This window comes from Coregonus lavaretus, assembly GCF_964263955.1.
Source record: "Coregonus lavaretus genome assembly, chromosome: 4".
Lineage (NCBI taxonomy): Eukaryota > Metazoa > Chordata > Actinopteri > Salmoniformes > Salmonidae > Coregonus > Coregonus lavaretus.
In genome coordinates this window covers 43,971,100-43,998,494 of record NC_139991.1, presented here as the reverse complement: position 1 = coordinate 43,998,494, position 27,395 = coordinate 43,971,100, and the positions used below count along the sequence as shown (strand labels likewise).

The following is a 27,395-nucleotide window of genomic DNA, read 5'->3' as shown; positions in this document are numbered from 1 at the left end:
TAATAAGTAGGATTGTGTCTGGAATTCTACAGAAATAAAATATGCCCTTGACGCAAGGTCAGGTACATTTTACCCTCACATTCGTTCTGTCTAATGCCAAAAATAATGTAGGCCTATAGCCTTCTTACTATGAGCTATTAAAAAACATTCATCATTTGACACATTTAGTGCATGAGCCATCATTTGAAAGAAGAATACTTACTGACTTTCAGGGAATTAAAGGTCTCTGTTGTGTAACTAGATGGTGTAGCCTACCATGTGAAAGATGATTAGCAACCACTCTTTAATGTAGAAAAAGTAAAGGGGGTTAGTTGAGAACAAACAGCCAATTTCCAGATTCAGCATTTTTGAGAAAGGCCATTTGCTCTCTGGCCTGTTTTGTGCTGACATTAGAGCAGCAAATATACTTAGCCTCTGATGGATATAGTTAAAACAGCATGCAAATGAATGTATTGAAGAGAGAAGGTGACAATTCTACTGACGCCATTACTCCTAAATGATCAATGTATGATAGAAGTCAATGAATAAACAGAATTGTGATATTTTAATAACAGTAACTGCACATTTCCTAGATTTTTTTTATTTACAAAAGTTAATTAAATGTAACTTACAAATGCTATAATCATACATGGCCATTTACAGTGCAAAATGCCATTACAATGTCATTATACTTATACTTTCTCTTCATAGCAACTTTCAAACTACAAGCTGTTTATTCACGATTTTTTTTTTTTTTTTTTTACTTTAGAATCACAAATACTTTTATATGGGTGTGCCATGACCTAGTTAGGACAAAGATGGATTCCAAGCAGAGGAGAAAAAAGGTTAAAAATGTCAAAGGAATAACATCCAGTATTTTATCTTCCTTCTTCTCAATCCTGTCAATGAGGAATCATTGTAATTTATCATAGTCCATAAAGAGATGAGGAAATAAAGTATAAGATCCCTTTTGGAACAAAGGAAACCCATATTGGCCATTGAGTCCCATTTCAGGAAAATGGCTGCTGAGAACGCGCTCAGCCCCCTCTCTGCACACTGTTGAAGGATTCCTCAGCCGTGCCTCTTAATAGCAGAAGCTAAAATGGTGCTTCGCTCTGATTGGCCAGTGGAACTGCTACTGTTAACCAGCCAATTGCCCAAGCACTACAAAATATCAAGCAATGGATGCCACATCTCCTTAGCCGACTTAACACAAAAGCTCAAAAAGACAATTGAACAGATTAATAATGCAAAACGTGTCGGCTAAAATAAATGGTTACTTTCAAATCTCCCCATATTTGGCCTTTGGATATTATAAGGGTATTACAGACTATAAGTGTATAGGTTATAATGTAGGCCTAGTCTGCAGTCTCAAAATATTTTTGAGTAATGTTTTATTTATTTAATATAGTGTAAACAGACCCAACAGTTTTCCTGAGAAGTTGCCCATTATCACAGCTCTAGGGTCAGGTTTTAACATTCCTATGGTTAACCTTTTCAATCAAGAATTAAAACGTAATACTGACCCTAGATCTGTGCTTAGACAGAACTTGCATCGACCTCCTATGTCCATCTTGTTTGCCGTTTGAGTAAATGTAGGCGGTAGATTCAGCACTTAGTACATGCCCAATGTGCGAGCTAAAGAGCCACTATACAACGACTTTTAATATTTACAGTTAAAATGCAATACATATCTTGATTTAGTAATGTGATTTTGTGTTTAAAAATGTCCAATAATATTCCAAAATAGACGCATACGTAAAGAACCTGAATCGAAAGTGCGAATGGTATGAGGAGTAGCGAAGCTCAATAGTGGTGTATTGTGGGAGAGACAGAAACCCCAGACTGGAGGCACAATATGTGTTGGCTCGCAAAAAGGAGGCAGTATCCTTTAAATCATGTAGTGTAGTCAGTGGGAGGTAAACGATCTCGCCGTTTGATTATTAAAATATTGTTCGATCGGATAAATCATGTCCAAGCCAGGGGAAAGAAACAGGTTAAACGAAGACCATGGCAGAAAGCAGAGTTCAAGTAAGCCTGCTCTTTTTTTCCTTTCCTCTGTAATGTCTGTTTCGGTTACTGGGATACTCTTCTGAACCCCATTTTCTTCCTCAGTATTTGCAAACTCAAGCATCGACTACTGTATGCTATCGCTACAATGTAACGAGTGTTCGTGCGTGAGTCTGTGTTGCTTTCATCTTCTTGATATTTCTACACAGGTTTGGCGAACGGCATGGACAACCACCATCCCGTTTGCAGTTCGGGGGAGAAACGAAGTCACCATTGGAGAAGTTTCAAGTTGATTATTGACCCAGCGTTGAAAAAGGGATCGCACAAACTGTATCGCTACGATGGAAATACTTTTAACATGCCGGTAAGCGTAACATCCGTATTCAAAAAGAGGAACACTTTCGGTACATTGTTGCAGAGTGTTCGCCTCAACGATTGACACAATGTACATTGTTAGTGGGCTGGACACGTTACTTTCTGCACCTGACACAGTGCATCAAAAGTGTCACTATCAAGGGTTTATGTAAAAAAACTCCAAACAATTTGATTGATCGACAATTGGCCTGTTATATTATTCCTGCTTGTCATAACTTTGACTTTGTTAGGCTACATTTTATCATTCATTCTACAGAACCCTGGGATGCCACCCGTGGATATCGTCCGAGATCCGAGAATCGGTCGTCTCTGGACGAAGTACAAGGAGACCGATCTGCCGATTCCGAAGTTTAAGGTAGGCTAATCAGTCACAGCCCCTCTAAGATCTTGACAGAATGTGCAATTATTTAGACATTTTGAGGCTGTTACAGCCTTTTTCTAATGTTCCGAAGTTTTAGGGAGCCAGACACACCCCCTCGCCGATGTTGATTGTGTCATGTTTTTTTATTTAGGATGTAGTGCTCCAGGCAGGCAACGAATGCTACTGTCCCTTATAGAATACACATTTTGCATGTTGTAGCCTACATCAACACCATTCTATCATGGTTATTTGGTTTCTCAAAATGTGAACAACAGCTCTCCTAAAAGGATGATATTTAATCAGGTATACATGCACTTTATTTTTGTTTGTCACATTGAAGCCTGTAATTCAGGTTTGAATGGCTAATGGATAAATATGCTGTAGCCTAAATAAATGTAACATTCATCATTTAATGTAACTATTTTCTTTCTCTAGATTGATGACTGTTACATCGGCCGTGTTCCGCCCAAGGAGGTGACCTTTGCAAGGCTGAATGATAACATCAGAGAAGGTTTTTTGACTGACATGTGCAAGAAATTTGGAGACATAGAAGAGGTGGAAATTCTATACAATCCGAAGAACAAAAAGCATTTGGGAATAGCTAAAGTTATTTTTGGAACTGTAAAAGCAGCCAAAGATGCTGTCCAGACTCTTCACAACACGTCTGTCATGGGCAACATCATCCACGTGGAGCTGGATCCTAAAGGTAAGCAATCTTTGCATGGGCTAAATATGAGTATTTATAAATAATGTGCAATTAATTCTCAGTTGTAGAAACTACATTTACGCATATGTGAACTTGATCCTTTATTTATAAGGTGTCACTAATTGAACTTTTGGAGGAGAACGTTTAGTCACGTGTATACATTTACGCTGGTTGCTTGGTTACCAGAGTAATTGCATCTGAATGTCAGTACGATCTACATGAGACGACTAGAATAAAAATTCAAATGAAACGCTGTTAGGCCTATATCGGTTTTGACTTGTTTGGTTTATTTGATTTATATCCGATTATTGCAGTAATCAATGAATTAGTTATACTAGTAGTTGTTTATTTCTTCTTTCTGTGCACAGGGATGGCCTATAATCAACTCCTATAATAACAATTATGCTTGAATTTGTTAAACTATAGCCAAAATATAGTCGCTTCATTTCAGCTTATAATGAAACAATATTTTACCTGTTCATGCTAGCTGCATTTTACAATCTTAATATATTTGGCTGTAGGCCTTAATATAATTTTACATTTTAGTCATTTAGGACTTGTGCATATTTCAAAACGGAATATCATGTATCTTATTTTGAATTGACCCTTATCAAGAACCTGCAACAGTTGTATTCTCTTAAAGAGACAGTGGTTCCTCTCATGTCAGCAGAGAGTCATGGGGAAGTGCTCAGTGATGCTTTTGATTTATAGGCCTACTGGTAGCCTATTCAACAGCCTATGTAGAGAGGCTGGAGATCAAGCAGAAAATCTTAGGCCTATTGAGTACTGTCAATTTGTTATTATATTTTCACCTGCCAGCAATAGTAGGCATATATCCCTGAAATGGATTTTTCAATTAGGCTAATGACCTCCATGTGTAGCTGCTGATTTAAAATGTATAACTTCCATGAAATGTCACTAGAAAATGTGCCTTGTTATAAATCATGCAGAAACTCCTCAAAACCATCATTTCCTTTTTTCACGTTTTATAAAAAATAAAAAAATGAATAAAACAGTCTTCAGAAAGTATTCATACCCATTGATTTATTCCACATTTTGTGTTACAGCTTGAATTCAAATTGGATGAAAAAAATAATTTTCACCCATTTACACACAATACCCCATAATGACAAAGTAAAAACATGGTTTTAGATATGTTTACAAATACCTCATTTACATACGCATTCACACCCCTGAGTCAGTACTTAGTAGAAGCACCTTTGGCAGCAATTACAGCTGTGAGTCTTTATGGGTAAGTCTTTAAGAGCTTTCCACACCTGGATTGTGCAACATTTGCTGATTTTTTTTATTATTTTCAAAATTCTTCAAGCTCTGTCAAATTGGTTGTTAATCATTGCTAGACAACCATTTTCAGATCCTGCCATGGATTTTCAAGTAGATTTGAGTCAAAACTGTTACTCGGACACTCAGGAACATTCACTGTGTCCTTGGTAAGCAAGTCCAGTATAGATTTTGCCTTGTGTTTTTATGTTATTGTCCTGCTGAAAGGTGAATTAATCTCCCAGTGTGTGGTGGAAAGCAGAATGAACGGCAGGTAGCTTAGTGGTTAAGAGCATTGTGCCAGTAACCGAAAGGTCGCTCGTTCTAATCCCCGAGCCGACTCGGTGAAAAATCTGTCGGTGCCCTTGAGCAAGGCACTTAACCCTAATTGCTCCTGTAAATCGCTCTGGATAAGAGCGTCTGCTAAATGACTAAAATGTAAATGTAAATTAACCAGATTTTCCCTCTAGAATTTTGCCTGTGCTTAGCTCCATTCAGTTAATTTTTTTATCCTGAAAAACTCCCCAGTCCTTAAAGATTACAGGCGTACCCATAACATGATGCAGCCACCACTATGCTTGAAAATATGGAGTGTGGTACTCAGTAATGTGTTGTATTGGATTTACCACAAACATAACACTTTGTATTCAGGACAAAAAGTGTATTGCTTTGCCCCATTTTACTATTACTTTAGTGCTGTTGCAAACAGGATGCATGTTTTGGAATATTTGTATTCTGTACAGGCTTCCTTCTTTTCACTCTGTCAATTAGGTTAGTATTGTGAAGTAACTACAATGTTGTTGATCCATCCTCAGTTTTCTCCTATCACAGCCATTAAACTCTGTAACTGTTTTAAAGTCACCATTGGCCTCATTGTGAAATCCCTGAGGTTTCCTTCCACTCCGGCAACTGAGTTAGGAAGGACGCCTGTACCTTTTTGAATTGGCTGGGTGTATTGATAAACCATCCAAAGTGTAATAATTAAATTCACCATGCTCAAAGGGATATTCAATGTCTATTATTATTTTCTACCAATAGATGCCCTTCTTTGCGAGGCATTGGAAAACCTCCCTGGTCTTTGTGATTGAATCTGTGTTTGAAATTCACTGCTCGTCTGAGGGACCTTACAGATAATTGTATGTGTGGGGTACAGAGCTGAAGTAGTTATTGAAAAATCATGTTAAACACTATTATTGCACACTGAGTCCATGCAACTTATTATTTGAATTGTTAAGCATATTTTTACTCCTGAACTTTAGGCTTGCCATAACAAAAGGGTTGAATACTTATTGACTCAAGACATTTCAGCTTTTCATTTTTAATTAATTTGTAAAAAATTTCAAAAAACATAATTTCACTTTAACATTATGGGGAATTTGGGTAGGCCAGTGACAACTCAATTTAATACATTTAAAATTCAGGCTGTAACACAACAAAATGTAGAAAAAGTCAAGAGGTGTGAATACTTTCTGAAGGCACTATATATCACACATTATTGCATATACATTATTGTGTATTTATTGCTGTGAATGATGTTCTTCTTACTCACCTCTAAGGCGTCAACTAAAGGGTAACTGAGAAATATAATTTTATATTTCAGTAAGGTGCCACCAAACCCTTATTTTACCATATCTTAACCTTATCCATCCAGGTGAGAATCGCCTTAGATACTTCCAGCTACTTCTGAATGGCACCTTCACCCCTCGGACACTTCCGGTGGGAGGAGAAGTGTCCCCCCGTAGCCTGGCAGAGGCTCTTCTGGTAAGACCACCACTTTTGTGTTGGATGTTTAGCAGCACTTATGTTGTATTTGAGAAAATTTGCAAGTGTTCCAAAACAGGCTCACAGGAAAGGTAAGCATGTTTTTAATTTGTCAGAACATTCTATTTTATGTACCATTGTAGTACTAATCTCACTGCAGTGCCCACTGAGAGACAAGGCCCTTGTCCCTTGAACAGATTGTAAAATTCTGAGCATAATCCTGTGTCTCCCCACTTTCAAGGAAAACTCCACCCCAACAATTATTTTTGGGTATTTGTTTCATTTGTCAATTGTTGACATAGTCCCAAAATGTTTTGCTTATCAGCAATCAAGTTTTCAAGATATGCAACTTTCAAAATCCAGAAATCATCCCCGAATGTTCCACGGCAGAACAGCCAGTATGAGTTTATTGTATGTCACCAGAAATGTATTTCAGATGAAGACATAGTTAAGTAATTACTGTCAGTAGTTTTTCCAGCTTCAAAGGTTTGTTCTGTGAATCATTTTGCTCTATGCCTGAATCATTTACCCATTTCAGACAGAAGATGTGGTATATTACCTCTAATAAATACAAATATAAGGCAATGTTTAGATGACCCCCTTTCAAACGGCCCCTTTACCATGTTCCTGCAAATTGTAACTAAAATTGTGAGGGATGGGGTGTGTTGTAAAACCATGGTGGCTGTTTGCATTTCAAATTAGGGAGGTGTTAAATGATGGAAGTGTTAATACATTTACCTACAAAAAAGCACAACCATTTACACAGACCCAATGCCTGTATTTTGGTTACAGGGTCTGTGAAAAGGCAGGAATCATGTCTAGGTCTTTAGGTGGCTTTTCATTTGCCATGTTTTTTTTTACCCCCTACCCCTTTCAGATCTAAAAAGAAGCAGGCATGGTAAATTAGTGGGATTTTGATCTGTGTATGAAAGGGATAATTGTTACTGCCCTGTACTCTAGTGAGTCCCAGTGAACCCCTAGCCAATCTAAACTGACACCATTATCTCTAATCTCTATCAGTGCAGCAGGTGGTAAAATGGGGCCCAGGAAGGAATGTTGTCAAGAACCTCTGCCTGCCTGCAGAGAAAAGGGTCTGCCTGTACTTTGAGCCATAGCCCTACCGCACAGCTGCTCCTGCAAGCACTGCTAGGCTGTCTTTAGCTGTTTTAATTCATACATATTGGGAAGTGTTGCAAAAACTCAAATCTGACCATACATCTTTAGATATAACTATTGGCCTGTTAAGTGAAATCATGACTCTGGCTGTGTGCTCAAGATGCATGAAGTTGCATTATTTTCCCTTTAAAACCTGAACTTGATTGTGACATTAAATGGGCAATGCAGCCATGCTGATAATCTGATGTTATATACAGTCAGGTCCAAAATTATTGCCACCCTTGATTAGCAAAAAAATATTGTATAAAATAAGTAATACATATACTGAGCTATATTGTATGCAAAACATTTTTTAAATAAGGAATATTTCTTTTTAATGGGGGTCAAAATGAATGGCATCTTTGTTTTCAATACCTCACCATGTGAGGATAATGGCACTGAGCCTTTAAAAAAATTGTTTTATGAGTTTGGAGAACACACCTGGTGGGATCTTAGACCATTCCTCTATACAGAATCTTTCCAGATCCTTGATAACCTTCGTCTGCACTTATGGCAGGGATGTAATTTCAGCTAAACCTAGGGTATGGCAAAGTGACGGGGGGGATCCCCCCAATGGAATTCTTACTGTACTTCTACACAATTTAAAAACTCTAAAATGCAATTTGGACAACAGCAAAAACCAGCAAAATTGATGAGACATTATCACCTTGTTGCTGTAGCTTCATTCTACTCAGTCAATAGGGGACTTAAAGGGATGCTTTGGGATTTTAGCACTTCCCCAGAGTCCGATGAACTCATGGATACCATTTTTATGTCTCTGCGTGCAGTTTGAAGGAAGTTGCTAACTAGCACAATTGCTAACTAGCGTAAGCGCAATGAGTGGAAGTCTATTGTATCTGCTAGCATGCAGATACCATAGACTTCCAGTCATTGTGCTAACGCTGGTTAGCAATTGCGCTAGCACTAGTTAGCAACTTCCTTCAAACTGCGCACAGAGACATAAAAATGTTATCCAGGAGTTCATCTGACTCTGGGAAAGTAGATAAGGGCGTTGCCAAAATCTCGAAGTATGCCTTTAACATTCTACAAACACATGCCATACAAGAATTAGCAGCTATGCACTAGCTCAGCACAGGATTCAAACTCTAGTCTACAGCCATCTTTACCTCTTCACTGTTTTGAGAAAAAGTTGCGCTGTTCCCTGCACCTGTGTCAATGCGCTCTCATAAAGCCAGCCGGCCATACAAACAGCCCCCCCACTCCCAGGCATGGTCCTAAAGTCGGCCCGCTAATACGGCTAAACTGCATTTGCCTTTTAATCGGGATTGTAATGATTTTAGTAGCCTATTTTAAATTGTTGGTGTTGAGCTAGGGTATGTTGACTGCCATAACCAATTTGCGCCTCTGGCTTATGGACTGCCCTCTTCAATTCAAACCACAGGTTTTCAATGGGGTTCAAGTCCGAAGACTGAGATAGCCATTGCAAAATGTTGATTTTGTGGTCAATTAACCATTTCTTTGTGGATTTTAATGTGTGCTTGGTTATTGTCTTGCTGGAAGATCCACTTGCGGCCAAGTTTCAGCCTCTTGGTAGAGGCAACCAGGTTTTTTGGCTAAAATGTCCTGGTACTGGGTAAAGTTCATGATGCTGTTGGCCATAACACGGGCCCCAGGACCAGTGGAAGCACAATAGCCCCATACCATCAAAGACCCACCCCATATTTTACAGTAGATATGGGTTTATTTTCTGTATATGCATCCTTCTTTTGACGCTAAACCCACCACTGGTATGCGTGGCCAAAGAGCTCTATTTTCATGTCATCCAACAAATGTAAACGCCTGGAGATTGCTAAACGGGATAGACACTTGGATTTGAACCTGTGCAATGGTCAGATGACATGAAAATTGAGCTCTATGGCCACACAAACCATGTTATCATCCACAGTTTTTATGCAAATAAACTCATATCGTATTTTTAAAAAATCACAACAACTGTGATGGAAACAGGAGATTTCGGTACAATTTTCTAAATGCCGACAGATTCATTGTTCGTTCGACCTGGGATCTTTTTGTGTCTGTAAAATGAGTTATGTGAGAAATGGCGGTGGAAATGCCTTTATGCGCAAATATAATTATATTGTCCTCCCACTACGACTCGAGAAACCATGCAGTTTATTAGACTACAGATAAAATTAAGTTATGATGAACTTCACAGGGTGGTGAAAGTGCATGGTGATGAGCTTGATGCTCCTTTTTTCCAATAAATATCGAGGGTCTTATTCAGGTGACATGATGATCGATGCTTGACTGCCATTTGACAAATACAAAAATTCTCGCTCTTATCCATAATGATCTCATGTAGACTAGCCTACCCACACTGTATCTGCAAGTTCTTGGCTAGAGCGCACTTGCCATGACCAGACATGAGCTATTTAATGCAACAGTTTTTGTTAAACTATCGGTAGAGTTGAAAATGCGATGGAAACACATTGAACTTTATATATTTCTTCGGTACATGAAAACGTAAGCGAAAAATTACATTTTGTGTGCACTACGTCATCACACTGATTTTTATCCGCAAGTCAGAGGGCAGTCCATAAGCGCAGACTAAGGATATCAAGGATCTAGAAAGATTCTGTATGGAGGAATGGTTTAAGATCCCTCGCAATGTGTGTTCTCCAATCTCTCATAAAACATTTTAGAAAAAGGCTGGGTGTGCCATTATCCTCGCAAGGTGAGATATTCAAAACAGGGGTGCCAATAATTTTGACCTTTTTGAGAAAAATATGTATTGCTTGTTAAACAAAATATATTTCTCTGAGCAATTGTATTAGTATAAAATAATATAATTACCCAATTTTGTTTTTAGCATACTGCACAATAAAGCTCAGTATTTGCTTTATCAAGGGTGGCAATAATTTAATTAATTTGACCTGACTGTAGGTTTCAGCAGTTGAATGTATGAAGTGTATGCAGTGCCTTCTGTGAGTGTGTTTCCTAAGCAGATTTTGGTGTGTCCCTCCCCAGGCCTATGAACCCTTGCGCCGGCTCTCTGAGAGCAGCTCGTCTGCTGCAGTGGGAGGCACAGTGACCCCCAGCAGCGCCGGCACCAACACCACCCCTCTGTCCCAGGACACGGCTTACTCTAGCCTAAGGCAAGACACGCCGCAGTCCCAGGGCACCCCTCATACCCCTCGCCAGACCAGCACCCCCTTCTCTCAGGACTCCAGCTATTCCAGCAGGCAGGGCACCCCAGCCTACCAGTCTAGCCGGGCTGAAGGCTCCGGAAGCTACAAGTCTCGCAGACACGAGAGCAAATTCCAGGATGCCTACAACCGGAGACCGGAGAGGCGCTACGTCCATGGCACTGGGGGATCGGGATCCTCCTCATCCTCCTCCTCTTACCGAGGCAATTTCGAACAGTCTGCCTTTAAGCAGCACCAACCTGCCCCACCTGAACCCCCTCTCTCTGCCTCATCCTTTGCCCACACACCTCCTCCCCCTACCAGTGCCAGCTTTAAGTCGGCCTTCTCCCCCTACCAGCAGGCCCCCATGCCCCCTGCGTTCCCCCCCTCAGAACCTCCGTTCCACCAGCCCGTCCAGCCCCCCATGGCCCCTGCCACTGACTTCATGCCAGTCAAGGACAAGCCAGGTACTCCACCCATTCCAGAACCCCCACCTGAACCCAAGGCCCACCCCAGCACCCCCCTTGCCCGGACACCCGAACACTGCCCCCCATCCCCTGGCACCCCCACCCTGGAGTCAGAGCGAAATAGCCTGGACTCCCGTATCGAGATGCTGCTCAAGGAGAAAAGGACAAAGCTTCCCTTCCTTCCTGGAGGCGACTCATCAGACACTGAGGTGCGTATGGAGGGCAGCCCCATCTCCTCCTCTTCCTCTCAGCTGTCCCCCATCCCTCCTTATGGGGGCACCCACACCTCTCGGCCCTCTAGCACGGGCCTGGAGGATGTCAGCCCCACGCCCCTGCCTGACTCAGATGATGAGGAGCCTATCCCTGGAACAGGCTTGCTCCTCGAGAGGGTCATCTCCCCAGACCATCTCCATGGGAAGAACGCCAGTGACCTGAAGGATGGTCGCCTCGGAAACCACACACCCACAGACAAATTGGAGGTAAGAACTAACAGTATCATCCTAACTTTGGGTAGAAGCACAGTTTAGAAAGTTAGGGATGGAAATGGGGAATAGATAGTCCATTCCATACATGACATGTTATTGGCCACAGTAGTATTATTGCTGTGGAGATGTCTGCTTGCAGCTTGATCTATTTGGCAGTTATAGAGGGGGCACAGGAAGTAAACAGGCCTGCGCTTTCTCTTTTGTTTCATTCTTCTGCTATTAGAGGAAATGGTTTATTCTGGTTTCACAGCAAACAGTGACTGTAATTGTATGGGTCAATTCCAAACTTGGTATGCTGTGAAGTTATCAACAACATACAGTGATACAGAATGTTTGAGTGGTTTCTTTTTCCCCTGCCATTGGATCTCTCAAAGATATACACTTCATATGTTTGATTGGCTTTGTGTTTGAAAGCCATGTATTAATAATTTAGAAATAAATGCAAAGCTCCTAAAGTTGCTAGTTAATTCTCTACATGGCACAAGAAAACATTGCACCCAACACTCCGAAGTGTGGACATGTATCAGAGAAACATCAAGCAAATGCTTTAAAACCTGATCCCAGAGCAATTTGACAGTCAAAGTAAGTGGCAGTACAGTTGCGGTACAATTCTAGGGCCTAATAGGCTACCTATCGGTTCAACTAGTCTTTGATAGTCAAGGAAAAATACTTTAGGAAGTAATTCTTCTCTTGATGAGTAAACAGTTATTTTCCTCATGTTTGGTACTCACTGTTTGTAACTAGCCTGTGCCCTGGTAGTAGTAGACTCACACCCAGTGCTGTGACTGGGAAAGAGAAACCTGACTCCTTCTGCTGTTGGGGAATAGAAAACACTTTCACTTTCTCTTTCTAAAGCTCATGGGACTCATTGTCAGGGGAGGAGTAGCCTACATGGCCTGCTGGCCGTTGGTCCCATTCAACACTCACCACATACTGGTTCTGTTGAACCTGACAATCAGGATTGATCACACAGCCCTGTATGTTTCATGTTATCATAAACCAACATTTCAATAAGATGACCGATTTGGCACACACACGCCACTCCTCATGCTTTTTGAGTCTTTGTGATTTTGTTTGTTTCATGAATCATGATTTCATTGCCACCCAGATATGATTTGTTTAACAATGATGGCTAGGATTAATGGGTTGGGGCATACATTTGTAATTTTATTCATTTATGTTACTGGGGCGATTCCAGTGTTTTGGACAATGCATTTTTCGCGCAAAATCACAACTTTAATGTCTCACAGAATGGACAAATATGGATATTTTTGAAAAGATTGCCATTTACATTATTACTATAGAGAGGAAAATCAACCATAATGGATGTTACACCCTCCGCTATGGATGTTAGAGTCTGAAATAGACATTCAAATCGTAAAGATTTCATGATCAAAATCTATCATAGCACATTTGTTGCCATTTGGTATGTTTTTAAAATGTCAGCAGAATGCATAGTAACTCATGACCCCTTGACTTTTTCCACATTTTGTAACGTTACATCCTTATTCTAAAATTGATTTAAATTTGTTTTTTTCCCCTCATCAATTTACACTCAATAACCCATAATGACAAAGTGTCAAATGGCTGAGGTTAATGTGGTGTGGGAGTCAGGCGCAGGACACCGAAGCTTAGTCCAACAAATTTTACTAGTGCAAACCAAAGCACAATACAATGAACGGCCTCAACAATAAACAGAGGCAAGCGATTACGCAAACTGTGCGTAAACCAATAAAACAATAAACAGAGAAAAAATACGCAGCACTAACGGACAGGCGGATAACAACACACAACCTAACCAACACCAAACAGGCAACTTATAGGACACACAATTAGACACAAACGGACACAGGTGCAACAGACAGACAAAAGCAATCAAACATCGAAACATTCAACGGTGGCAGCTAGTACTCCGGGGACGACGAACGCCGAAGCCTGCCCGAACAAGGAGGAGGAGCAGCCTCTGTAGAATCCGTGACAGTACCCCCCCCCTTGACGCGCGGCTCCAGCCGTGCGCCGACCCCGGCCTCGGGGACGGCCAGGAGGACGCGGACCCGGGCGCGTGGGATGACCACGGTGGAACTCAGTCAGGAGGGATGGATCTAGGATGTCCCTCCTAGGCACCCAGCACCGTTCCTCCGGACCGTACCCCTCCCACTCCACGAGATACTGGAGACCACTCATCCGGCATCTCGAGTCCAAGATGGTCCGGACCCTGTACGCCGGAGCCCCCTCGATGTCCAATGGGGGTGGAGGGGTCTCTCCTATCTCATCTTCCTGGAGTGGACCAGCTACCACCGGCCTGAGAAGAGACACATGGAACGAGGGGTTAATATTCTTATAATCAATAGGCAGTTGTAACCTGTAACACACCTCGTTCAATCTTCTCAGGACTTTAAAGGGCCCCACAAACCGCCGACCCAGCTTCCGGCAGGGCAGGCGGAGGGGCAGGTTTCGAGTCGAGAGCCAGACTCGATCTCCCGGTGCTTATACCGGTCCCTCACTGCGGTGGCGATCGGCGCTCGCCTTCTGTCGACGGATGGCCCGCTGCAGATGGACATGTGCCGCGTCCCACGTCTCCTCCGAGCGCCGAATCCACTTATCCACCGCAGGAGCCTCGATCTGGCTCTCGTGCCATGGTGCCAGAACCGGCTGATACCCTAAAACACACTGGAAAGGTGTTAGATTGGTGGAGGAGTGGCGGAGAGAGTTCTGTGCCATCTCTGCCCATGGGATATACCTTGACCACTCCTCCGGCCGGCCCTGGCAATAGGACCTCAGAAACCTACCCACATCCGGGTTGACTCGTTCTACCTGCCCATTGCTCTCTGGGTGGTAACCCGAGGTAAGGCTCACCGAGACCCCCAAGCGTTCCATGAACGCCCCCCAGACTCTGGAGGTGAACTGGGGACCTCGGTCAGACACTATATCCTCGGGCACCCCATAGTGCCGGAAAACGTGGGTAAATAGGGCCTCAGCGGTCTGTAGGGCAGTAGGGAGACCCGGCATTGGGAGGAGACGACAGGCCTTGGAAAACCGATCCACAACGACCAAAATAGTGGTATTCCCCTGGGAGGGGGGAAGGTCTGTCACAAAATCCACCGAGAGGTGGGACCATGGTCGTTGTGGAACGGGCAGGGGATGTAACTTTCCCCTGGGCAAATGTCTAGGCGCCTTACACTGGGCGCACACCGAGCAGGAGGAGACATACACCCTCACATCCCTAGCTAACGTTGGCCACCAGTATTTCACGCTAAGGCAGTGCACTGTCCGGCCAATACCTGGATGTCCAGAGGAGGGTGATGTATGAGCCCAATAAATAAGGCGGTCACGAACCTCGAGCGGAACATACGTCCGCCCCACCGGACACTCTGGGGGAGTAGGGTCAGTACGCAGTGCCCGCTCGATCTCCGCATCTACCTCCCACACCACCGGAGCCACCAGACAAGACTCCGGCAGTATGGGAGTAGGCTCAATGGACCTCTCCTCTGTGTCATACCACCGGGACAGGGCATCTGCCTTACCGTTCTGGGACCCTGGGATGTATGTGATCTTAAAAACAAACCGGGTTAGGAACATGTTCCACCTAGCCTGACGAGGGTTTAGTCTCCTAGCTGCCCGGATGTACTCCAGGTTACGGTGGTCAGTCAGAATGAGGAAAGGGTGTTGAGCCCCCTCAAGCCAATGCCTCCACACCTTTAGGGCCTGGACTACAGCTAACAGCTCCCTGTCCCCTACGTCATAATTACGCTCCGCCGAGCTGAGCTTCTTAGAATAGAACGCACAGGGGCGGAGTTTAGGTGGCGTGCCGGATCGTTGCGACAGGACTGCCCCAATACCGGCCTCGGACGCGTCTACCTCAACTTGGAATGGTAAAGCGGGATCCGGATGCGCCAGCACCGGAGCCGAAGTAAACAGGTTCTTTAGTTTAACAAATGCCCTGTCCGCCTCAGCTGACCACTGCAAACGCACCGGACCCCCCTTTAGCAGGGACGTAATGGGAGCTGCCACCTGTCCAAAGCCCCGGATAAACCTCCGGTAGTAATTAGCAAAACCCAAAAACTGCTGCACCTCTTTTACAGTGGTTGGAGTTTGCCAATTACGCACGGCCGACACACGGTCAACCTCTATCTTCACAACAGACGCGGACAATCGATAACCCAAAAAGGAGACGGACTCCTGGAAAAACAAGCATTTCTCTGCCTTGACATACAAGTCATGCTCCAACAGCCTCCTCAACACTCGGCGCACCAGGGCTACATGCTCGGCTCGTGTAGATGAGTACACTAGGATGTCGTCGATGTATACTACCACACCCTGCCCATGCATGTCCCGGAAAATCTCGTCAACAAAGGATTGGAAGACTGAAGGAGCATTCATTAACCCGTATGGCATGACGAGATACTCGTAATGACCCGAGGTGGTGCTAAATGCTGTTTTCCATTCATCCCCCTCCCTAATGCGCACCAGATTGTACGCGCTCCTGAGATCTAACTTTGTGAAGAACCGCGCTCCGCGTAATGACTCCGTCATAGTCGCAATCAGAGGAAGAGGGTAACTGTACTTAACCGTAATCAATACACGGGCGCAAACCCCCGTCCTTCTTCTTCAGAAAGAAGAAACTCGAGGAAACCGGGGAAGTGGAGGACCGTATGTATCCCTGTGCCAAGGACTCGGCTATGTAAGTCTCCATAGCTGCTGTCTCCTCTTGAGACAGGGGATACACACGGCTCCGCGGAAGTGCCGCTCCTGTTTGGAGATCTATCGCACAATCCCCCTGTCTATGAGGTGGTAGCCGTGTTGCCCTCGTTTTGCTGAACACAAGTGCTAAATCCTCATATTCAGGGGGAATGCGCATTGCGGGCACTTGGTTCGGACTCTCCACCGAGGTCGCCCCTAAGGAAACACCTAGACATCTCCCTACACACTGGGCAGACCACTCCATAAGAGCTCTCTGTTGCCAAGCAATGGTAGGATCATGGGCGCTTAACCAGGGAAGCCCCAGCACCACGGGATACGCAGGAGAGTCGATCAGATAAAGCTGAATGATCTCCCTGCGTCGTCATCTTAAGTGGTGCTGTGACTTCTCTGATCAACCCCGACCCCAGCGGCCGGCTGTCTAGGGCATGAACAGGAAAGGGGGCTTCTACCGGCCGAAGGGGAATTCCTAACCTATAACAACATTTACGATCAACAAAGTTCCCAGCTGCGCCTGAATCTACTAGCGCCTTATGCTGGGAATGAGGTGCCACCTGTGGAAATCTCACAGGTATACACAAGTGACCAACAGAGAGCTCTGGGTAAGTGGGACGCCTACTCACCTGAAATGACTCCCCAGTGCGTGACCTGTTGTCCCCTCTCCCAGGAGACCCTCCCCAGCACCTAGCCGCAGTGTGTCCTCCACGGCCACAGTTGGTGCAGGGGATGGCCCCCCTCGGGTTCTCTCTCCTCCTCTCCCTAGCGCCTGCACCCCCGAGCTCCATGGGAACCGGCTCGGAGGTGCTGGAGGGTGGAATGGACGATCCCCACTCGGGACGTCCGCGGGTAGCCAGCAGGGTGTCGAGACGGATGGAAATGTCCACCAACTGGTCGAAGGATAGGTTGGTGTCCCTGCAGGCCAGCTCACGACGAACGTCCTCTCGTAGGCTACACCGGTAATGGTCGATGAGGGCCCTCTCATTCCACCCCGCATCCGCCGCTAGAGTCCGGAACTCCAGGGCGAACTCCTGTGCACTCCTCTTCCCCTGTCGGAGGTGGAACAGACGCTCCCCCGCCGCCTTCCCCTCAGGTGGATGATCGAACACAGCCCTGAAGCGGCGGGAGAACTCTGCGTAGGTGATGGTGGCGGCGTCTATTCCCCTCCATTCGGCGTTGGCCCACTCCAACGCCTTGCCGGATAGACAGGAGATGAGGGCGGAGACGCTCTCGTATCCTGAGGGCGCCGGCTGTATGGTGGCCAGGTAGAGTTCCACCTGCAGGAGGAACCCCTGACACCCGGCTGCAGAACCATCATATGCCCTCGGGAGCGAGAGCCGAATGCCACTGGGTTCCGGTGCTGGGAGAGGAGGACTGGCCGATGGTGATGGTAAGGTGTGCGAAGGCGTGGGCACCTCTCCCGTAACCAATCGGCGCAGCGTGTTGGACACCTCGTTCATGGCGGCCCCAAGTTGCCGGATCATGGTGTCTTGGTTGCTGATCCGATCCTCCAGCGACTTGGGGCCCGCCGCTGCTCCTGCTGACCTTTATAAGAGGTGTGTTGTTCTGTCAAATGGCTGAGGTTAATGTGGTGTGGGAGTCAGGCGCAGGACACCGAAGCTTAGTCCAACAAAGTTTACTAGTGCAAACCAAAGCACAATACAATGAACGGCCTCAACAATAAACAGAGGCAAGCGATTACGCAAACTGTGCGTAAACCAATAAAACAATAAACAGAGAAAAAACACGCAGCACTAACGGACAGGCGGATAACAACACACAACCTAACCAACACCAAACAGGCAACTTATAGGACATACAATTAAACACAAACGGACACATGTGCAACAGACAGACAAAAGCAATCAAACATCGAAACATTCAACGGTGGCAGCTAGTACTCCGGGGACGACGAACGCCGAAGCCTGCCCGAACAAGGAGGAGGAGCAGCCTCGGCAGAATCCGTGACACAAAGCAAAAACTTTTGCACATTTATATAAAAAAAAAAAGGTTACATAACATTTACATAAGTAGTCAGACCCTTTACTCAGTACTTTGTTGAAGCACATTTGGCAGCAATTACAGCCTTGAGTTTTCTTGGGTATGACGCTACAAGCTTGGAACACCTGTATTTGGGGAGTTTCTCCCATTCTTCTCTGCAGATCCTCTCAGGTTGGATGGCTGCACAGCTATCTTCAGGTCTCTCCAGAGATGTTCGATCGGCTTCAAGTCTGGGCTCTGGCTGGGCCACTCAAGGACATTCAGAGACTTGTCCCAAAGCCACTCCTGCGTTGTCTTGGCTGTGTGCTTAGGGTCATTGTCCTGTTGTAAGGTGAACCTTCTCCCCAATCTGAGGTCCTGAGTGCTCTGGAGCAGGGTTTCATCAACGATCTCTCTGTACATTGCTCTGTTCATCTTTTCCTCGATCCTGACTAGTCTCCCAGTCCCTGCTGCTGAAAAACATCCCCACAGCATGATGCTGCCACCACCATGCTTCACCGTAGGGATGGTGCCAGGTTTCCTCTAGACGTGGCACTTGGCATTCAGACCAAAGAGTTCAATCTTGGTTTCATCACTCTAGAGAATTTTGTTTCTGATGGTCAGAGTCCTTTAGGTGCCTTTTGGCAAACTCTAAGCAGGCTGTCATGTGCCTTTTACTGAGGAGTGACTTACGTCTGGCCACTCTACCATAAAGGCCTGATTGGTGGAGTGCTGCAGAGATGGTTGTCCTTCTGGAAGGTTCTCCCATCTCCACAGAGGAACTCTGGAGCTCTGTCAGAGTGACCATCGGGTTCTTGGTCACCTCCCTGACCAAGTCCCTTCTCCCCAGATTGCTCAGTTTGGCTGTGCAGCCAGCTCTAGGAAGAGTCTTGGTGGTTCCAAACTTCTTCCAGTTAAGAATGATGGAGGCCACTGTGTTCTTGGGGACCTTCAAACCTGCAGAAATGTTTTGGTACCCTCCCCCAGATCTGTGCCTCGACACAATCCTGTCTCCGCGCTCTAGGACGATCCCTTCGACCTCATGGCTTGGTTTTTGCTCTGACACGCACTGTCCACTATGGGACTTATATAGACAGGTGTGTGCCTTTCCAAATCATGTCCAATCAATTGAATTTACCACAGGTGGACTCCAATCAAGTTATAGAAACATCTCAAGGATGATCAATGGAAACAGGATGCACCTGAGCTCAATTTCTAGTCTCATAGCAAAAGGTCTGAATACTTATGTAAATAAGGTATTTATGTTTTTTATTTTTAATAAATGTGCAAAAATGTCTAAACCTGTTTTTGCTTTGTCATTATGGGGTATTGTGTGTAGACCGTTGAGAAGGGAAAAAACGATTTAATCAATTTTAGAATAAGGCTGTAACGTAAGAAAATATGGAAAAAGTCAAGGTGTTAATGCTTTCTGAATGCGCTGTAATTACAGGTAGCCTGAATAGTATACAAGGCCAGACGTCATAGGTTTTTTCTCTTTATATGTATCAAAATTAACCCGTACCAGTTGAATTTAGATGCACATATATAACAACAATTATATTCAAATTTTTCTGAAATATTGTAACATAATATGCAAATGAGACATTATAGATGTGCATACACTGCCAATCCATTTTTCAGGACACTGATGAAGTCAGCATATTTTGGGGTGCTTTCATTTGAAAAAGACACTCCAGGACTATTCACAGATTGTTGAAAAACACTTATCTTGCTATCTAAGAAACAATACTGCCATGTATGAGAAAGGCATTTCAGCATCTATTTTCCAAGAGAATCTTAGCTAGAACACATAATTTTCAAGATATCAATTGCTTCATTAAAAGGTCTGAAGAGTGTCCCAGAACAAGCACACAAAATATGGTGAATGCACAAGCTTCTGAAGCGAAGATATGATACATCAATATCATCACATAATGCTGAAAAAGGATACTGCCAATGAAGAGAAACCAATAGACCATATAAAACCTTGATGAAAGTTTCAAGATGATCCGATGTAAGGTGCTTGTTATACAAAATATTTTCCTAAAAAAAACTTGATGGATGTTAACATTGCCTGTCCCAGTCAACCCCTATCTTTACAAGACTAGAACAAGCAAACAAAATTCAAGACATTTCAATTTGGTCTGTATTGCTTCATTAAAGGTCCAATACAGCCATTTTTTATGTCAATATCAAATCATTTCTGGGTAACAATTAAGTACCTTACTGTGATTTGTTTTCAATTAAAATTGTCAAAAAGAAACAGAAATAGCTTCTAGCAAAGAGCAATTTCGGAAGCAAGAATTTAGCTAGGACTGTCTGGGAGTGTTCTGAGTGGGGAGGGGAAAACTAGCTGTTATTGGCAGAGAGGTTTGGAACGCTCTTTTTTATTGGTCTATTAACTAATTTATCGCCTGGTGATGCCACCAGGCTTGCCAAAACTCCATCCCACCAAATCAGGTTGAAATTTCAGGCGGTCTTTTCAAACACCTCTTACACTAAATGGGCGTTATCATTATTTTCACAATTTCACTGTATTATTCCAACCTCAGTGTGGAAATATTTATAAAACACAGGAAAATGATGTTTTTTTTTTACATCTCCTCTTCATCACTAATACTGGGGGACAGCTATGAGTGGAAAAACAAACACTCTGTGACTATTCTAAAATCCATTAAATAAGATTACAGTGAGGGGAAAAAAGTATTTGATCCCCTGCTGATTTTGTACGTTTGCCCACTGACAAAGAAATTATCAGTCTATAATTTTAATGGTAGGTTTATTTGAACAGTGAGACACAGAATAACAACAACAAAATCCAGAAAAACGCATGTCAAAAATGTTATAAATTGATTTGCATTTTAATGACGGAAATAAGTATTTGACCCCCTCTCAATCAGAAAGATTTCTGGCTCCCAGGTGTCTTTTATACAGGTAATGAGCTGAGATTAGGAGCACACTCTTAAAGGGAGTGCTCCTAATCTCAGTTTGTTACCTGTATATAAGACACCTGTCCACAGAAGCAATCAATCAATCAAATTCCAAACTCTCCACCATGGCCAAGACCAAAGAGCACTCCAAGGATGTCAGGGACAAGATTGTAGACCTACACAAGGCTGGAATGGGCTACAAGACCATCGCCAAGCAGCTTGGTGAGAAGGTGACAACAGTTGGTGCGATTATTCGCAAATGGAAGAAACACAAAATAACTGTCAATCTCCCTCGGCCTGGGGCTCCATGCAAGATCTCACCTCGTGGAGTTGCAATGATCATGAGAACGGTGAGGAATCAGCCCAGAACTACACGGGAGGATCTTGTCAATGATCTCAAGGCAGCTGGGACCATAGTCACCAAGAAAACAATTGGTAACACACTACGCCGTGAAGGACAGAAATCCTGCAGCGCCCGCAAGGTCCCCCTGCACAAGAAAGCACATACAGGGCCGTCTGAAGTTTGCCAATTAACATCTGAATGATTCAGAGGAGAACTGGGTGAAAGGGTTGTGGTCAGATGAGACCAAAATCGAGCTCTTTGGCATCAACTCAACTCGCCGTGTTTGGAAGAGGAGGAATGCTGCCTATGACCCCAAGAACACCATCCCCACCGTCAAACATGGAGGTGGAAAACAAGGGGACAGGACAACTTCACTGATTTTTTTTGTTGTTGTTGTTATTCTGTCTCTCACTGTTCAAATAAACCTACCATTAAAATTATAGACTGATCATGTCTTTGTCAGTGGGCAAACGTACAAAATCAGCAGGGGATCAAATACTTTTTTCCCTCGCTGTGACTGAAAAGCCTTTGACTCTTGGCCAAAATTCATGCAATTTCCTACTTAAACCTTTCAAATTAAGTCTGAACAACATATAGACCTTTTTAGGAAAGTTATGGATAACGTGGTTTCATTTGGAAATTTGTGCATGCTCAGGTTGACTTTTACATGAATCGATCAATTGGTAGAGCATGGCGCTTGTAATGCCAGGGTAGTGGGTTCGATCCCCGGGACCACCCATACGTAAAAATGTATGCACACATGACTGTAAGTCGCTTTGGATAAAAGCGTCTGCTAAATGGCATATTATTATTATTATTATTATTATTATTATTATTATTATTTACTCATAGCCTGTTTTCTTGTTTTTGCCTTTTGATGTAGATTTTAGATTTATTTGTATGAGTTAGTTTCACAGCTATTCAAGGACATTAAATCAACAGCTGTGTTTTGTGTACTTGACTTAAAGTCAAGGGTATATTTGATCATACTTGTGCTAACACCTGGGGTGAACAGTATTTAGACTTGGCTCATCCATCAAATGCTTGAAGTACAGTGAGGGAAAAAAGTATTTAGTCAGCCACCAATTGTGCAAGTTCTCCCACTTAAAAAGATGAGAGAGGCCTGTAATGACAGACAAATTGAGAGAAAAAAATCCAGAAAATCACATTGTAGGATTTTTAATGAATGTATTTGCAAATTATGGTGGAAAATAAGTATTTGGTCACCTACAAACAAGCAAGATTTCTGGCTCTCACAGACCTGTAACTTCTTCTTTAAGAGGCTCCTCTGTCCTCCACTCATTACCTGTATTAATGGCACCTGTTTGAACTTGTTATCAGTATAAAAGACACCTGTCCACAACCTCAAACAGTCGCACTCCAAACTCCACTATGGCCAAGACCAAAGAGCTGTCAAAGGACAGCAGAAACAAAATTGTAGACGTGCACCAGGCTGGGAAGACTGAATCTGCAATAGGTAAGCAGCTTGGTTTGAAGAAATCAACTGTGGGAGCAATTATTAGGAAATGGAAGACATACAAGACCACTGATAATCTCCCTTGATCTGGGGCTCCACGCAAGATCTCACCCCGTGGGGTCAAAATGATCACAAGAACGGTGAGCAAAAATCCCAGAACCACACGGGGGGACCTAGTGAATGACCTGCAGAGAGCTGGGACCAAAGTAACAAAGCCTACCATCAGTAACACACTACGCCGCCAGGGACTCAAATCCTGCAGTGCCAGACGTGTCCCCCTGCTTAAGCCAGTACATGTCCAGGCCCGTCTGAAGTTTGCTAGAATGCATTTGGATGATCCAGAAGAGGATTGGGAGAATGTCATATGGTCAGATGAAACCAAAATATAACTTTTTGGTAAAAACTCAACTCGTCGTGTTTGGAGGACAAAGAATGCTGAGTTGCATCCAAAGAACACCATACCTACTGTGAAGCATGGGGGTGGAAACATCATGCTTTGGGGCTTTGGGGTTTTTCTGCAAAGGGACCAGGACGACTGATCCGTGTAAAGGAAAGAATGAATGGGGCCATGTATCGTGAGATTTTGAGTGAAAACCTCCTTCCATCAGCAAGGGCATTGAAGATGAAACGTGGCTGGGTCTTTCAGCATGACAATGATCCCAAACACACCGCCCGGGCAACGAAGGAGTGGCTTCGTAAGAAGCATTTCAAGGTCCTGGAGTGGCCTAGCCAGTCTCCAGATCTCAACCCCATAGAAAATCTTTGGAGGGAGTTGAAAGTCTGTGTTGCCCAGCGACAGCCCCAAAACATCACTGCTCTAGAGGAGATCTGCATGGAGGAATGGGCCAAAATACCAGCAACAGTGTGTGAAAACCTTGTGAAGACTTACAGAAAACATTTGACCTGTGTCATTGCCAACAAAGGGTATATAACAAAGTATTGAGAAACTTTTGTTATTGACCAAATACTTATTTTCCACCATAATTTGCAAATAAATTCATTACAAATCCTACAATGTGATTTTCTGGATTTTTTTCCCTCATTTTGTCTGTCATAGTTGACGTGTACCTATGATGAAAATTACAGGCCTCTCTCATCTTTTTAAGTGGGAGAACTTGCACAATTGGTGGCTGACTAAATACTTTCCCCCCCCACTGTATTAGGAAATAACCACATGCTGCAAAATGCTAGTAAGGATTTTTAGACACTAATGTCAATGTTTGTGTTAGACAGCCTAGGGCCATACTTGCGAACATTAGAAAAAGTTGACGTTTTATTTCAAGTTTAAGCATTTGCCAGTTTAAAATAATTTACGTAGTTGCACGTGATCAAAGGCTTCATGTTAGCTGTTCCCATTACATAACCTGGAACATTTAGCTCTATGCTAAACTCACCAGTTGATAGTGATTATTTCCTGTTTCCGCCTATCAAAGATCTTAAACTTTTTATCCACAAAACAATGGCATTCCTTAAAATAGGTATACTTGGCCACCAGAAGGATATATTTAAACCTCAAAATTCAAGGTTTACTTTTGCTCCCCTTCAGACTTTTTTGCTTATGACAAAATCCCATGTTTTTTCCTATCCGTTTCACATACATTCATGTTCTTTCACAGCAATAAAGATGTAGGCAGATTATACAACATGTAAATTTAATTCGTACATCGTAAAAAAAAAGTAGAAGACGCTCGTGATGTTGTCAAATAGCTGTAATTTACCCTAGTGCATCACGCCACCAATTAGTGATAGCCGTATGTCGGTAAGCCCAGAGACGGCGAGATACAACGGGCGCAAGTTCGAATTCCCCTCGGGCAATGTTTTTAAATTGTTTATATATATTTTTTTTTTAATGCTCCACTGTTGATCCTCGTCAAATAATGCATATGTGACAAAGTAGATGATTATCTCGGATGAGGACAAACTTGCCGCAAATGGCGAAAATCACCAGGGACAGGCTTGCAACACTGAGCTAATCGTCCAGTTTAAAAATTGGTGTATGTTTTAGCGACTTCGATTAGCATATGGTGCCGTGTAGCTCAGTTGGTAGAGCATGGCGTTTGCAACGCCAGGGTTGTGGGTTTGATTTCCACGGGGAGCCAGTATGTAAAAAAAAAAAAAAAATGGGGGGGAAAATGTATGCACTTACTAACTAAGTTGCTCTGGATAAGAGCGTCTGCTAAATGACTAAAATGTAAAATGTTTGACTGCTGTTAAGGACGCTCTAAGGAAAAAGTGTTCTAACACGTCCAACTACATTGGCGATTGTAATTGGCTGATATGGAATTTGAACCGGATATACAGTGGATTCGTAAAGTATTCAGACCCCTTGACTTTTTCCACATTTTGTTTTGTTAAAGCCTTATTCTAAAATGGATATATATTTTTACATCTACATACAATGCCCCATAATAACAAACTGAAAACAGGTTTTAAGATTTTTTTTGCAAATGTATTAAAAATAAAAAACACACACTACCGGTCAAAAGTTTTAGAACACCTACTCATTCAACGGTTTCTCTTTTATTTGTACTATTTTCTACATTGTAGAATAATAGTGAAGACATCAAAACTATGAAATAACACATATGGAATCATGTAGTAACCAAAAAAGTGTTAAACAAATCAAAATATATTTTATATTTGAGATTCTTCAAATAGCCACCCTTTGCATTGACGACAGCTTTGCACACTCTTGGCATTCTCTCAACCAGCTTCACCTGGAATGCTTTTCCAACAGTCTGGAAGGAGTGCCCACATATGCTGAGCACTTGTTTGCTACTTTTCCTTCACTCTGTGGTCTGTCTCAGCCCAAACCATCTCAATTTGGTTGAGGTCGGGGGATTGTGGAGGTCAGGTCATCTGATGCAGCACTCCATCACTCTCCTTCTTGGTCAAAATTTGGACTCCAGACCAAAGCACAAATTTCCACCAGTCTAATGTCCATTGCTCGTGTTTCTTGGCCCAAGCTAGTATCATCTTCTTCTTGGTGTCCTTTATTAGTGGTTTCTTTGCAGCAATTCGACCCTGAAGGCCTGATTCACACGGTCTCCTCTGAACAGTTGATGTTGAGATGTGTCTGTTACTTGAACTCTGAAGAATTTATTTGGGCTGCAACTCTGAGGCTGGTAACTCTAATGAACTCATCCTCTGCGGCAGAGTTAACTCTGGGTCTTCCATTCCTGTGGCGGTCCTCATGAGAGCCAGTTTCATCATAGCGCTTGATGTTTTTTTTGCGACTGCACTTGAAGAAACTTTCAAAGCTCTTGACATTTTCCGTATTGACTGACCTTCATATCTTAAAGTAATGATGGACTGTCATTTCTCTTTGCTTATTTGAGCTGTTCTTGCCATAATATGGACTTGGTCTTTTACCAAATAGGGCTATCTTCTGTATACCCCCCCCTACCTTGTCACAACACAACTGATTGGCTCAAATGCATTAAGAAGGAAAGAAATTCCACAAATTAACTTTTAAGAAGGCACACCTGTTAATTGAAATGCATTCCAGGTGTACCTCATGAAGCTGGTTGAGAGAATGCCAAGAGTGTGCAGAGCTGTCATCAAGGCAAAGGGTGGTTATTTGAAGAATCTCAAATATAAAATATATTTTGATTTGTTTAACACTTCTTTGGTTACTACATGATTCCATATGTGTTATTTCATAGTTTTGATGTGTCCACTATTATTCTACAATATAGAAAATAGTACAAATAAAGAAAAACCCTTGAATGAGTACTTTTTAACAGTAGTGTACCTTATTTACATAAGTGTTCAGACCCTTTGCTATGAGACTCGAAATTGAGCTCCGGTGCATCCTGTTTTCACTGATCATCCTTGAGATGTTTCTAGAACTTGATTGGAGTCTACCTGTGGTAAATTCAATTGATTGGACATGATTTGAAAAGGCACACACGCCTGTCTATATAAGGTCCCACAGTTGACAGTGCATGTCATAGCAAAAACCAAGCCATGAGGTCGAAGGGAGTGTCCTAGAGATCCAAGACAGGATTGTGTCGAGGCACAGATCTGGGGAAGGGTACCAAAACATTTATGTAGCATTGAAGGTCCCCAAGAACACAGTGGCCTCCATCATTCTTAACTGGAAGAAGTTTGGAACCACCAATACTCTTCTTAGAGCTATCCACCCAGCCAAACTGAGCAATCGGGGGAGAAAGGCCTTGGTCAGGGAGGTGACCAAGAACCCGATGGTCACTCTTGACAGAGCTCCAGAGTTCCTCTGTGGA

The 27,395-nt window shown here is 43.3% G+C and overlaps 1 protein-coding gene across 2 annotated transcripts in view; it reads left to right on the top strand.

The window, feature by feature from the left end:
* Nucleotides 1-27,395, top strand: part of LOC311128294 (histone-lysine N-methyltransferase SETD1B-A-like) — a 39,794-nt gene that overhangs the window by 1,727 nt on the left and 10,672 nt on the right. Inside the window, exons 1-6 of one of the 2 annotated variants that reach the window (XM_084160377.1) lie at nucleotides 1,440-2,010; nucleotides 2,199-2,353; nucleotides 2,621-2,719; nucleotides 3,161-3,431; nucleotides 6,364-6,473; nucleotides 10,617-11,720. In XM_084160377.1, the coding sequence (XP_084016503.1) occupies nucleotides 1,950-2,010; nucleotides 2,199-2,353; nucleotides 2,621-2,719; nucleotides 3,161-3,431; nucleotides 6,364-6,473; nucleotides 10,617-11,720 (1,800 nt within the window). In that variant the 5' untranslated portion in view covers nucleotides 1,440-1,949. Of the gene's footprint in view, nucleotides 1-1,439; nucleotides 2,011-2,198; nucleotides 2,354-2,620; nucleotides 2,720-3,160; nucleotides 3,432-6,363; nucleotides 6,474-10,616; nucleotides 11,721-27,395 lie in introns of those variants that run through there. The other variant, XM_084160378.1, reaches the window with a different exon arrangement.